This window comes from Lathyrus oleraceus, chromosome 3, assembly GCF_024323335.1.
Source record: "Lathyrus oleraceus cultivar Zhongwan6 chromosome 3, CAAS_Psat_ZW6_1.0, whole genome shotgun sequence".
Classification (NCBI taxonomy): Eukaryota; Viridiplantae; Streptophyta; class Magnoliopsida; order Fabales; family Fabaceae; genus Lathyrus; species Lathyrus oleraceus.
Window position 1 is genome coordinate 38,511,648 of NC_066581.1, and position 13,505 is coordinate 38,525,152.

The 13,505-nt window shown below is 34.9% G+C and overlaps 3 protein-coding genes across 3 annotated transcripts; 2 read left to right on the forward strand and 1 right to left on the reverse strand.

Moving 5' to 3' along the window:
• Positions 1 to 26: 26 nt before the first annotated feature.
• LOC127132346 (uncharacterized GPI-anchored protein At5g19250) lies at positions 27 to 1,660 on the forward strand. The gene is made up of 2 exons (XM_051061288.1): positions 27 to 594; positions 1,025 to 1,660. The coding sequence occupies exons 1-2, from the start codon at positions 300 to 302 to the stop codon at positions 1,528 to 1,530; spliced, it is 801 nt and encodes a 266-aa protein (XP_050917245.1). The 5' UTR covers positions 27 to 299; the 3' UTR covers positions 1,531 to 1,660.
• Positions 1,661 to 3,118: 1,458 nt separating this feature from the next.
• On the reverse strand, positions 3,119 to 7,529 carry LOC127132345 (uncharacterized). The gene is made up of 6 exons (XM_051061287.1): positions 7,238 to 7,529; positions 7,125 to 7,164; positions 6,825 to 6,905; positions 5,302 to 5,494; positions 3,640 to 3,907; positions 3,119 to 3,533 (listed from the first exon to the last, which is right to left on the reverse strand). Exons 1-6 carry the CDS (start codon positions 7,298 to 7,300, stop codon positions 3,327 to 3,329), a joined length of 852 nt encoding a protein of 283 aa, XP_050917244.1. The 5' UTR covers positions 7,301 to 7,529; the 3' UTR covers positions 3,119 to 3,326.
• An 802-nt stretch (positions 7,530 to 8,331) lies between these two features.
• Positions 8,332 to 10,087, forward strand: LOC127129523 (uncharacterized). Its single transcript, XM_051058687.1, has 5 exons — positions 8,332 to 8,801; positions 8,889 to 9,063; positions 9,125 to 9,259; positions 9,596 to 9,664; positions 9,758 to 10,087. Exons 1-5 carry the CDS (start codon positions 8,332 to 8,334, stop codon positions 10,085 to 10,087), a joined length of 1,179 nt encoding a protein of 392 aa, XP_050914644.1.
• Positions 10,088 to 13,505: the final 3,418 nt, after the last annotated feature.

Below are 13,505 nucleotides of genomic sequence, written 5' to 3' on the forward strand. Positions count from 1 at the left end.
TGTGGAAACATATACTAATGGGGCAGTTTGATTTTGGTTGTACTTGTGAAAGATGATTTTGCCTTCTGTTTACACGTGTTTTCTTGTAGAGAATATGAGCATGCCAAGTGGTGAGGAGTGGCGGAAGAAGATGTTGACGTGTGCTATTGATGACATGCAACAGAGACACATCAGTAGAAAAATGGACACTCTGGAAAACAACTCAAGAGTTTGAGTTTGTTTTGGACATGGCTATCCAACATACATACTTACTCTTGAAGGACTGAATTTCTTTGGTAACATTCTCCTAACTAGTAGTAATGGTTAAATCTATTAATCGTTTTTATTTAATGTTGATAATGGGTTTAATTTATTACTTGCATGTGAGCCACGTGTCAAAGAGGCACTTATACCTGTCACTACCTAGCACCATTTTTACTTCATCTCTTTACATTTTTCTCAAGTTTATTTTATTCATTCTTCAAAACATCTTTACTCTTTACAACACACTTCTTTACAACACACTACTCACCATGGCTTGCTTCAATCTTAATCTCCTACTTCTTGCATCTCTATGTGCTTTCCTTTTCCTTTCCAATCCAGCTCATTGCAGTGGTAGTTTTCTTCTCTAACACTTTCTATTCTCTCATATTTTTAAATTTTCTGTATCTCTTTTGGTTACTTATTCCCTCATATTTTTAAATTTTCTGTTACTTTTCCAGCCACACAATTCCAAGTATACTATAAATTTAAATATGTTTTTGATTTCTGTAAATATAATGTTTTCCTTAGTTCCGATTAAAAAAAATTCAATGTGCAAATAAATTGTTTTGTGCTTTTTAGTCTTAATTGTAAAACAAATAGATTTCATATGTTGTGTGGATGAAATGAAATTTAAATTTTAGTTTGCTGAATGAAACTCTTTCCATTATTAATCTATTGATAATCCAATGATAGTGTTGATTGATTTGATTTCATAACAAAGAGTTGCTTACTATTGATAATGGTTTTCTTATACATGAACACACTTAATTTGTTTGATTAGACAAAGTGGACAGTGTACTGAAGGGAATCAACAGCTACAGACAGACGAAGAATCTTGCACCACTGAACAAAAATGACAAGGCAAGTTGTTTAGCTGATGAAGTTGCCGAAGAAATACAAAACACACCATGTGAAAAAGTGACTCAATACTACCCAACTTCTGGTCCTGGTGGAAACCTAAGAATTCCCAATTTGTTAAGACATGCTGATAAATGTGATATTAACGTTAACACTACAACAGATGGAGTCATTCTACCTGTTTGTGTGCCTAAATTGGAACCAACTGTTGTGCTATCTAAGTACACTCATACTGATATCTATGCAAAGTTTCTCAACAATTCAAAGTACACTGGAGTTGGACTTAATTCTGAGGATGATTGGATGGTTCTTGTTCTTACTACTAATACAACTACTGGAACTTTCTCTGCAGCCACTTCTCTTCATGGTAATGTTGTTTGGAAGGCTTTGTTGTTTCTGATGATTCTCATCATCAACTTCATACCTTGAGTGCTTAATTTCTAGCTTTTTAAAGCTTCATTATGGATAATGTATGAAGTTTAATTACTCTTTGTTTTGGTTGTGTAAATGTAGTATGGACCTTTTTGGGAATTAATTTGTAATGTGTTTTTAGTGCTTACCCTTCTATTATCTCTCACATGACAATCACATTATATACTTCTTAGATTAATTCATAACACAAATATGCATAGGGTAACCTTTGGTATCTATTTGGATAGTTGTCACAATCCAATAAACAAATTAACACACACAAGATTTTTTATACTCATGCAAACTTGCTTTTTCAAGAAGAAATAAAAACTTCTATTCACATGTGAGACTAAGTTCTCACACTAGAACTTAAATTTAACACCTATCTGTTATGCAAGGGGTCAGGAGAGGAGGGTACTTGTCTATTATTAACTGCAGTGTAACACCCTCGGGTCTCTGTTTCATTTTGAACAAGTTCGACTTTTACCTTCACATATCTAGCATCAAATTCATGATCATGGTTTAAAACTGAAATGCTTAATATCAATATCAGAAACAGACACTTCACTCGAGACCTTGAAACTGACATCATTATGTTACAAACAATATAACGTCAACTTTCTTCACTAGCTTCTTTTCTTTTGCTTCTTCAGGAGATCAGAAGATAGGAAAGGAAAAAAAGATATCTAGAATCTAGATAAAGAGAAGGGAGGTGGAAAATATAGTCACATCATTAAGATTAACTCTTCTATAATCAAATGAATTTATAGAAGAACAATGCTTACCACCACTATTAGATTAATGAATGAAGAGAATCTTGATACTTGGGACATCAAAAATCGTTTAAGCGTGATGTGTGCACTATTGGTGTATTGCAAGTCAATTAAAGTACTCGTTTTTTTTTCCAAAATCATGCCTAACCAACATTACACAGTCATAGAGAGCCCTAATTTCAGGATTAAGGATTGACTCTTTGTTATTAATTTTTTTATCTCATGCTAAAGTCTAAAATCTTAGCTCAATGCTATGACTTTTTGATGCTTGATGGAGTCTTCATTCACATAACAATTTCTCACAAAACTAAGCTATTTTCCTGTTGAAGGGCGTCTTTTGAGCTCATATTTTGTTTGGCTTAATAGTGTGTTCGTATTGACACTGAAATTGTCATAATGAATATAAACTACTATATTTTTGTAAAAGATGTACATTTTTACATTTTATAGTTTAACAAAATCGCCTGAATTTCGTCAATTCAACCACAAATCTAAGGGTGCTTTTATATTAAGTAACCTCTTATAATCCTTGTGCTGGGATTCACCTTCCTTCTACCTCGTGTAATTGGTGTCAGATTCTATTTCTCTCTTTTACTTTTTTTCATAATTGATGCAGTGGATTGTGAGTTTTGACCATGAGATTCAGTTCATTCCACCAAGTTTTTGGTTTGTTTGTAATTATAGTTATCAAAGTTCTAAACAGTTTGGTATTAGACACAAGTCTCTAACTTTAGTTGCCAAAGATTTAGATTACATGCAGTTAAAATATGCCACAATTATTTAACTTAACACATCTTCATTGTCAAATTAATAATACCCTCAACAGCAAAAACTTAACTGAAAATTTGTCTTCAAAATCCCAAGTTGCACTGGTAATATGAATTACAAATGCAGAATGCTTCTATATATTGTCACAAATGAATGAATACACATGGTTTAATCTATGAATTATATTTCAATTAAACTGTATTAACGAAATCCTATTAGGACAAAAAATATCTCTTCAATATATATTTTTCACTCATTCATTCCAGTTTCATCTTAAACTGACACGGTAAAGAGGTATATCTTTAAAACAACGGATAGAGCCAACTGCAGCAGAAAAATGCCAGCAACAATGAAGAACCACTGTTCCCCAGCTGACTTGATATGAGCCCGTAGGTTAAGTGCGACAAATGTCGCTGACATGAACCCTGCCACACCTGCAATCACCCATCTGAAAATATCCAGTGGGACAATTGACATGCACTGCACCAAACAAAGGGTTTCACATGTGAGGATAGAATGCCTTGAAGATGTCAAACTATATATATACCTCTTTTAAATAAAAGGGAGAAAGTAGAAAGTGACTTACCAGAGCTGGAATAAAGATAAACAGGGAATATCCATATAAGCAGAATAGTTGAACAAGTCCCGCCGGTACAGAGAAGTACTTGAGGATTACATACAGGCAAAGAGGAACGATAGTAACATAGCCGTAAAACAAACCAGCAGACCAAGTCACCAGATTTATGTCATAGTTCCATTCCTGATCCTTCAGCTTGTGTGCTATATATGTCACAAATGTTCCCATAGACGCTGCTAGAAATATTAATGTAGTACAAATCCAGAATGGTCCATACCTGAGTACATTCATGGTGAACTAAAAATTACATGCTGCCACACAGCTAAAAGAACAAGTTTACTCCTTTTTAATAAGGCAAAACTACAGAGTATGTTTCCTTCAAAGTTAAAAAATGGGTAACATCCTCTTCCTAGAACACCAGTATACATTGTTTGTTTCCACAAATAAACAAGAAACTAAACAAAACTGGTAGATAATTGAATTGGAGCAGAATAGAAAGAGCATTAGCCATGGAATCAAATTCATAACCAGCATAGGAGTGGCTCTTAATTGATGCCATTCAAGCTTTTAGGAGTGGACTACTTATAGCAGAAACAAATATTGCTGGATATTAACTAGTCTATATGCCTCTATGGCTTAAGTAGCTATTTAATCCCAGTAATATGCACCAATTTTAGCTATAATCCCTATAAACCTATAACAAATGCTTCCCGGTTTGAATCCCTAAAGTAAAAATTGCTTTTGGTCCTTGTTTTGGTTTAAGCCAATGTCCATACGTTGGAATTAATCTCCTTAATATGTAGATCATATTGATGTTAATCCCAGGAAAGGGAATTATATAGGAATTGATTCTAACATTGACAAAGTATTGCATGGATTAAAACCAATACAACAATGAGCAAAAGGAAATTTTATGTTTCATGAAAGGAAACTACAAGATATTTTTTTAGGGATTAAACCAAAAATACGGATTTAGATTTTCTCCCACAAAACTTCTCTACATCTCTCTCTCTCATGTCGTTTGTCTATCTACCTCTCTCAATTATTTTCTCACTTAATCACCCTGTCATTTTATCTTATATTTCTCTCCTTTCACTCACAATTTTTCTGTTGGAGAGGGATGCATATGGGAGAGGATCCAAACCCAAAAAAACTGTATAGTACGAAGTTATTTAAACCCTGGCTAGCTAATATGCATAAACTAAACAACCTTACTGCTTAAAATCATCTCTTTTGATTACAAAACGTAAGAGCTAATAGGTTTACTTGGTACGAGCAAACCAATAATAACTTATTAGCGATACAATATATAACACAGCTGTTTATTATGCTAGTTTCCATTGTAAACTTCTTCACAATGATAAACAGGTAAAAGATAGTTCACTCCCAGCACACCTCCGCTTCAAATAAAGGTGAAACATAATATACTCGAGCATAAAACCCAAAATCACCAAGTGTTATAGATCATCATTAGTGCCTTCTACATCATTTTGGCTCACAAGACATTAGCATCTAAGGATTGGTCACAACTCACACCATTTTAGCTACACTTTTTCTTCATAAAAATGATATTAACAATATTCACACTGAATACTGAGATATTTCATAACTCATGAGTAAAGTATTATTACTTTGATGTGTCAATTAAATGAGAAAAAAAATTCTACTTACAAATCAGGGTTGGTAGAAGTTTTTTCATTAAAAGTTCCTCTGAATGGAAAAAGTGAGTCTATAATCCTCTCTAGAACATCTGAAGTGTCGACATCAAAGTATGGTTTGTAAGAAGCAACTGCAAAAGTTTGAAGCCAACCACCCTGCTGAGGTTCATCAGAAGAACCACCAGATACAGGTTTTGAAAATGAATCTGCATAAAATGAGTCAACCAGTTTAACATGAACATGTTAGAATGATAACCAAGAAAGCTAATTAAACATCATAACTTAAACCATAAATTGCCAAAAGCACAAATGCCGATGTTATAAATAGTAAGCATAAACCCATATTACCCTCACGTTTCTTTCTTCCAGACATATCTTTCTAACTTCCATCAGACAATTACATATACAGAATAGCTTAACTCAATGTATCATGCAGGTGTATCAAGTAAATGATGCTGAACAATAAAAGGATTAACAAGTTCATGAAAGACAAAGCTAGATTCACAGGAGTGTTACTTAGCATAGCAATATATCAAAACCTGTCAAGTACCAAAATCAGTTATACACAAATCCCCGTGACGTCGTTTCATCTATTACTCCCTCCGGAATGAAATATAAGCAAAATGTACTTCATATTTTTCTCAACATACGTAATTTGATTAAATGTGATCTAACTACCTTTTTAACATGTGTAATTTGATCAATTTTACTTATATTTCATTCCAGATAGAATATGTTGTCATATCTAGATTATTCAACTAAGAAAATCCTCACACCCAGATTCTAATATATATAACAACCATTAATAATATTAATTGCACATTAGCTAGCTATGATGGATTAGTGAAAACTCATCCCCGTACACACAATAACAATAACAACAATAACAACAACAACAACCAAGCCTTCTCCCACTAAGAGGGATCGGTTACATGGATTAACTTTCGCCATAATGTTCTATCTAAGACTATGCCTCTACCCAAATCGTTAATCTCAAAATCTTTCTTAATAACTTCTCTTGTAGTCTTTCTAGATCTTCCTCTTCTAGTTGTTTGACTTCTCTTCATCTGATCTACTCTCCTTACTAAATAATCTCCAGGTTTTCTCTCTAGATTCACAAACCACCTAACATGCTTCTATCCAAATTATTAAACTCAAGATCTTTCTTAATAACTTCTCTTATAGTCTTTTTATGTCTTCCTCTTCCTCTAATTGTTTGACTTTTCTTTATCTGATCTACTCTCCTTATCAAAGAATCTCCGGATCTTCTCTCTACACGCTCAAACACCTTAGTCTATTTTTCCACTATCTTCTCTACTATAGGTGCTATCCCAATATTATTTCATTTCTAAGCATATCCTTTCCCATCTTAACCATACACATCCAACGCAATCCTCATCTCTGATACTACATTCCCACTCACAGTCAAATAAAATATCATACTAAAAATGGGATCAGTAATGAGCAAAAAAACTAGCTAAATGCATCTGAACCAAAACAACGTAACAAAAAACTTTAAGAGCAACAAGCTCATACCATCTGCATCTCGAGGTGGTCTAGAACCACCGGTAATCTTCCCATGAGCTTGTGATGGAGGAAATGTCTGAAGATTTGAATCTACAAAAATGAAAAGCATTCAACCATCAAATCAATTACAGTGAAATCAACTCATCATTCACGTTAGAAAGAACAGATTCAAATGAAAATCACTTATGCAATTGAAATGCAGTACAATTGAAAATCGTAGAGTTTTCAGCTATCAGAATCCGATCTATTCAATTGAACTGAATCGATTAACAAAATCGGAAAGAAATAGAAGTTACGAAGAGTTTGTACCGGTGAATTTGACGGTGACAGGTGGTGGATCTGGAACGGCCTGAAAGAAATGAGAGTGAAAACGGAAAGATGGAATTTGGATGGAAAGAAAAAGAAAAGAAAGAAAATCTAACCGGAACAGATCCTTGTAACTGTTGATTATTAATCGTTGAATATTTTCCTCCTGATGTCATCATTTCTTCTTCTTCTTCTGATCACAGATCCACAGATCTATTTCTTCTTCTTTCTTCTTTCTTTTGTTCTACACTCTCTCAGTTTTGATTTTTTTTCTTTCTTTCTTTTCTTTACTCAGACAAATCTATGTTCGGTGGATTACGCTACTCAGTTTTCGTTGCAAGTATAAACTGGATCAGTTTACTCGACATGTGCAATGGGCCTAGCCTATTTAGGCAAATATTATTTGCACCTCCACTTTTTTTCTACCAAATTGTCCCACTTTTTTCTCCAACAGGATATGCTTCGATAAAAGGTGTTCCAATAGCTTTTAACTTGTCACCCATATTATACCGGAGTATCCTCAAAATTCCAAATTTTCCAAATATCCTTCCTAATATTTACCGATCAATTTTTTTCTTCAATATTTCACTTTTTCTAACATACACAAGCGGAATTTTTTATAGTTGTTTTGAAATTTCTAGTACACCATTTGTTTTTGTATTTTTCAAAACTCACACATTTATACCGGAAACCTGAGAAAAAATGGCCGTTATTTGTTATCCAATATCGAAAATTTTCAAATTTTCGAAGAAAAAATATAAAAGCTTTCGAAAATTTACAAATTTTCGATATACCGAATTTTTTTGAATATATTTGAAATTTTCGGTAACAAAGCAGAAATTGGGGGGAATGCTTTATTTGTGTAGTCCGGAGTCGGCAGGATCATCTACAGATTCGTGTAGCGATTGTACGCAGTTCTTCACCACAGACAAAATATGTTTTCTATGTAACAAGTTTAAAATATTTTCTCCCACTTATATGATATTGATATTATACTTTTTATGTGATGTAAATGACAAATATTTGACTCTTGATCTGAAGTATTAGCTTGTGCAAAGAATATGATATTATAGTTATGATTGTTCGTTCTAATACTGCAAATAGCCAACGAGGTAGGAAAGATAAATTAATTATGGGTTGTGAGAGATGAGGAAATTATAAAAGAAAGAATACATCTAAAAGCAGTAAATCCTCAAAGGACACTTATAGTATGAAAGTGAAATGCCCTTTTAGACTGAGATCTGCATCGAGTGGTAGTAGTTGGAAGATAATGGTTAGGTATGGGTTTCAGAATCATAAACTATTTAAAGATTTAGATGGTCATGACATATTGGACCATCTAAAAGTTCATGAGAGACAGTTTGTGAATGACATGACGAAGTACAATATGACTCTACAGTACATAGCTTCTGCTTTGAAAGACAAAGATCCAGAAAACCTCACCAGTGTTACCCAAGTGTATAAATCTAGAGCTACATACAATACGAGCAAGCAAGATTCATTGACGGAAATGCAAATGTTGTTGACTCTTATTCATAAAGAAAAATATATGTGTTGGACAAGAAATAGGAAAGACTCAAATGTTATTGTTGATATCTTCTATACACATCCTGATTTAGTTAAGTTATTGAATATGTTTCACTTGGTGTTGATTTTTTATTATACATACAAGATAAATAGGTAATGTGAATTGTGATCATACCTTGATATCATTTCGACATACTTTGATTTATCAGATTTTTTATTATTTGCATCGTGATCATACAGGTATCGGCTACCAATGCTTGAAATTGTTGGTGTTATGTCAACAAAATTAATATTTTCGATAGGTTTTGCCTATTTGGAGCATGAAAGGGAGGAGAACTTCAAATGGACACTAGAAAATCTCAAAGAGTTGTTCTTTTCCGGGACAACACATGGGTTACCTTGTGCATGTCAACTTGTCAATTTCCAAATACAAGGCAATATTATTCCTTTATATCCAATTCTTGTTTTTTTTGAAGAAATTATACATTGAAGAGCATGATGTTCATCCTGAAGATAGTGGTACAAAGTTGAATTTAGAAGTAGAGTGTGAAGAGTTGAAGACATATTTCAATTATTTGGATATTGTAGGCCAGAGGGTGTTGAAGAAAAAGGTATGGGAACTAACACATCCATCCATAACTTAGATGTGACTATCAACAATGAAGTACAAGTCAAAGAGGGGAGTTAAGAATAGCAGAAAGGGTGAAGAAAGTGATGTTCATCGTGATCCTTCACATTGGGAGTATGATGAGGGCTCGCAGGGGAATCAGACTACACAGAGATCATGCCTAAAACCAACAAGAAGTCAACCATCAAGTCTGCTAGGTCAAAGTCAATTGTCCAATGCATCTTCAAGGCATCTTTACTTGACTCAAATTCCTAATTTCTTGCATCCATACATTGATGACATTGTTGATATGGGTGACGATGGAAATTGTGGTTTTTAGGCTATTGTAGCTTTACTTGGATGGAGCGAAGAGTCATGGTCGTTGGTTTGGACGCAGTTAGACACTCAAGTTCATCAACACTATAAATTGTTTTCCAATTTGTTTTATGACATGTTCTCTAAAGTTAGGAATGCCTTAAAATTATAAAACTTGGGTGTGCAGGGTCGAGAAAAATGGATGAAGATTTCTGATATGGGTTACTTTATTGCTTGTAGGTACAATGTCGTATTTGTCTCCCTGTCAAAGAGGCTTAATATTACTGTTTTCCCTCTTACCTTAACTTCACCTATGTATACGAGCAGACATAAAATCATTGATGTTGGTTTTGTCAATGACAATCATTGGGTTCAAGTAAAGTTGAAACCTGATAGTCCATTGCTTCCTGTCACTGACCTTTGGAGACATACATGTACTGAAGATGCAAAAGCATGGGAATCAACATATGTAGGACATATTAGGCACTCAGAAGATGAAGTTAGGAAGTCATCCTAATTTGTTACGTAATCTTGTATGTATAACAACTTTTATGGAAAATATGTATCTATTATATATGATGAATTTTTTATCAAACCATTTATGCAGGCCGGTGTGTCAAAAATATTGAAATTTCATGTTTTTGGAAATTTTAGGCTCATTCCGGAATTTTTGAAATTCCCGGTATTCAGGAAATTTAAAATATTTTGGATTTTTGGATATTTTACGTATAATTCATAATTTCTAGTATATCTTAATTGGAAAATTTGAAATTTACGGTATGTTTTTACCGAAAATTTAAAATTTACAGTACATATCTCACGAGAGCGGTAAAAGTCTATAATTTTACGAAATTTCCAGGATATTTTCAAGGGTATCAAGGCTCTTCAAGCTTCAACGATGGTTCCTCGACCGTAAGTGCAAGAAACTCGTCCAGTTCCTTCACTATAAAACTAGATTCATGTACCTTACTTTTCACTTCATCATCATCACGCTTCGGTTCCACCACCGTTACATGATATCCAATAACTTCAAGCCTCATTCAGCGTATGAAATGTGAATAAAGTCATGTTAAACATTTTCAATCAGCCGCAACAATAGAACAAGAGGTTGATATGCTTTGAAGAAAACCAAGAAAATATTCCAACTAACATAACAACACAGTTAAAGGTGTTGCAACACAGCCACTCCAAAGTTATCATGGTTGATGCTCTTATCAAATTCGTTCATAATCATTAAGAACTTAAGAGTTTCCAAAAAGGCATTGGCCTCCCCATCATGATAACAATTCACCTCCATATGACTCTGGTGACTAAGTCATCGTTCGTACACCACCTGAAGACCATCGTACTAGGAGACCTTCTTCCCATCATTCGTGAAGGAAGTGTGAGCACAACTCCGATAAACCACCCATCACCCATCGTTGAAGGAACCCATTCACAAAACGTATCATTGAGTATCACATCCCTAAGTCCTTAGAGAAGTATCCAAATATATAAACTTATGATGGTATCAGGGTTCCTAAATAGCACGTCAAATACACGGAGTTGTGTCAGACTTCCACCAAGCAAGAGGAGCGGTGAAATGCAAGCTTTTCATTCTCGTCCAAAGGGATTCGTCGTGACCTAGTTCAAAGTACTAGAAAACAACTTCTTTAGTTCTTGGAGAACATTGTGTAATGAATTCATAGACAATTTCATAGCATGCAAACACCAATCAAAGAAAATAGTCATTCTTGATGATGGAATTGAATATCTGATAAAAAAAGGAAGACTTGGTAGATACACCAAATAGAACACTTGAAGGAGAAACAATAAGAGACACGTGGATTCTAAACGGTAAGTCTTATATCATATTGAATCCCCATGCATAAAAATTTACCTTCATCGTGGTAATACCTCACTCAGATAGACAATTGAGATGATTGAAGGGACCATGAGGAGAAGAGACAACGGTGACAAGGAAGATTACAAGGAAGGGAATCATACCATATAGTCTCCATCTGGAATGATTACCATTTTATTACGTTAATCACGGGAGGGGTTTCACCACCAAATATGTCTCTTAAGGGAAACATCAAGAGCAAAGAACAATAATTGTGGTTTATCAATCGTAATTGGAAATCGACTTCAGAAGAAAACTCTGAATGACTTATTCCATGATTTATACACAGCGAGAAGATATAAGGTATCTCATATCAGATATTTTCGTTGATAACCATGAAAATATAAGCAACAATTAGCATAACCCAAAATTTGCCCTCCCCTTTTCAGTTTTTATCCAACCTATGACTTAGGATTCATCTGCATTCATTCATGCCTTATTCATGTGCATCATTCATTCATATTAACATATTCTCATAACCATCATAGATTCAAAGCTTGTGGATAACAAAAACTTGGTTTTTCTTGAGGTTTGTGACATTTGCTCACCATTAGGGCAAAACCCTAATTTCTTGATATTTGGGATATGGATTCAAGGAGACCACATCTTAACACTCATCATGACATAAAAATCCTGATTTTTGGGGTCCATGTGTTAGGAGTTTATTTGTGAAGCTTCATGCTTTGTTTGAATACCTTGATTAGGGGGTGTACATCATCAAACCCTAATCAAGGATGCTTGGTACTTGGGTGCCCTTGTGAGTTAACTTTTGACCTTGGAATTGACTGAAACCCTAGCTCATTAGAAAAAGGTTCTTGACCATATTGTCATACATCTTGTCACGCATCATCAACCATTAAACTTACTTTGTGCATGAGATTGATTCATCTAACCTACATGTCCACTAGTTTTGGATTTTCATCTAGATCAAGGTTTTGTCATTGCACCCATTCATATGTTGTTTCAAGATCTTGATTCATGATCATTGCATCCATTCATATGGTGTTGTCAAGATCATCAGTCCACAATCATTTCTATGCAATACATGTTCATTTCCATCACTAAATCACTGATTGGCCAAAATTTGTTGCAGTTGACTTTGAGTCAACAATTGACCTTTTGGTCAACCAGTTGACCAAAGTCAACTGAATCCCCATTGACCCCGAAGACCTATTACCATGCATATTTCCATGTTTCATCACTAAAATCCTTATTTCATTGGAGTGCAGGGTTGGCAGGTGCGTACGGCAACATAAGAACATAATTTTCCCCAGGATATGCAAACTGGGCAGCTTGGTATTAAGTCGGGTTCACAGGCCGAGTTGCATGGGAAGGAATATGAAAATGAAGGCGCGGGCCTCGTTACTCAGCATCACCATCAAGAGTTTCAATATGAACCTGACCTTGGATGTTCTTGGGGTTAGCATGATCAACCGTCTAAGGAGTCTGAACCATGGGCACACCCCATGGGAAAACAAAATTCTCGGAAGTAGTAGGGGCGGCAAGAGCATGATGAGGGATGAAAGCACCTCCATTAGCAAAGTGTGAAGAAAAATTCAAGGGCATCCCCACGGGTAGGCAGTAGCGAGCCTGTTAGAAGTAGATGGGAACGTAGGCTGATTACAATAGTTGGGGCCACAATCTCTATGGGGGTCTTGACAGTGGCCACAACATCAACAACAGAGGTGGTCACCACAACAACATCAGCGATGATAGCAGTAACAGGGTTGACAAAGGTAGAAGCCCTCTGAGTTTGGAGATACTCCATAATGGTCTCCATATTACCTTGAAAGAGGTTCATCTCGCCTTGGACTTGAGCCAAGGTTTCCTTAACAGCGGCGTTCCCGGTTTCAAAACCATCCATGAGTTTGGACTTGTTTGCACGGGTAAAGTAGCGATGACAAGTCATCGTAGCTGCTGTGGAAAGATCGATATGGTAAGCATTTTGTTTTCTTGTTAGCAAAAATGTATGAATACATGGATGTATAAGTGTATGCAAGCAGAAAACAAAAGTTCTTCGAGGGAGTCAGTATGTCAGTTTGCATATATAGTC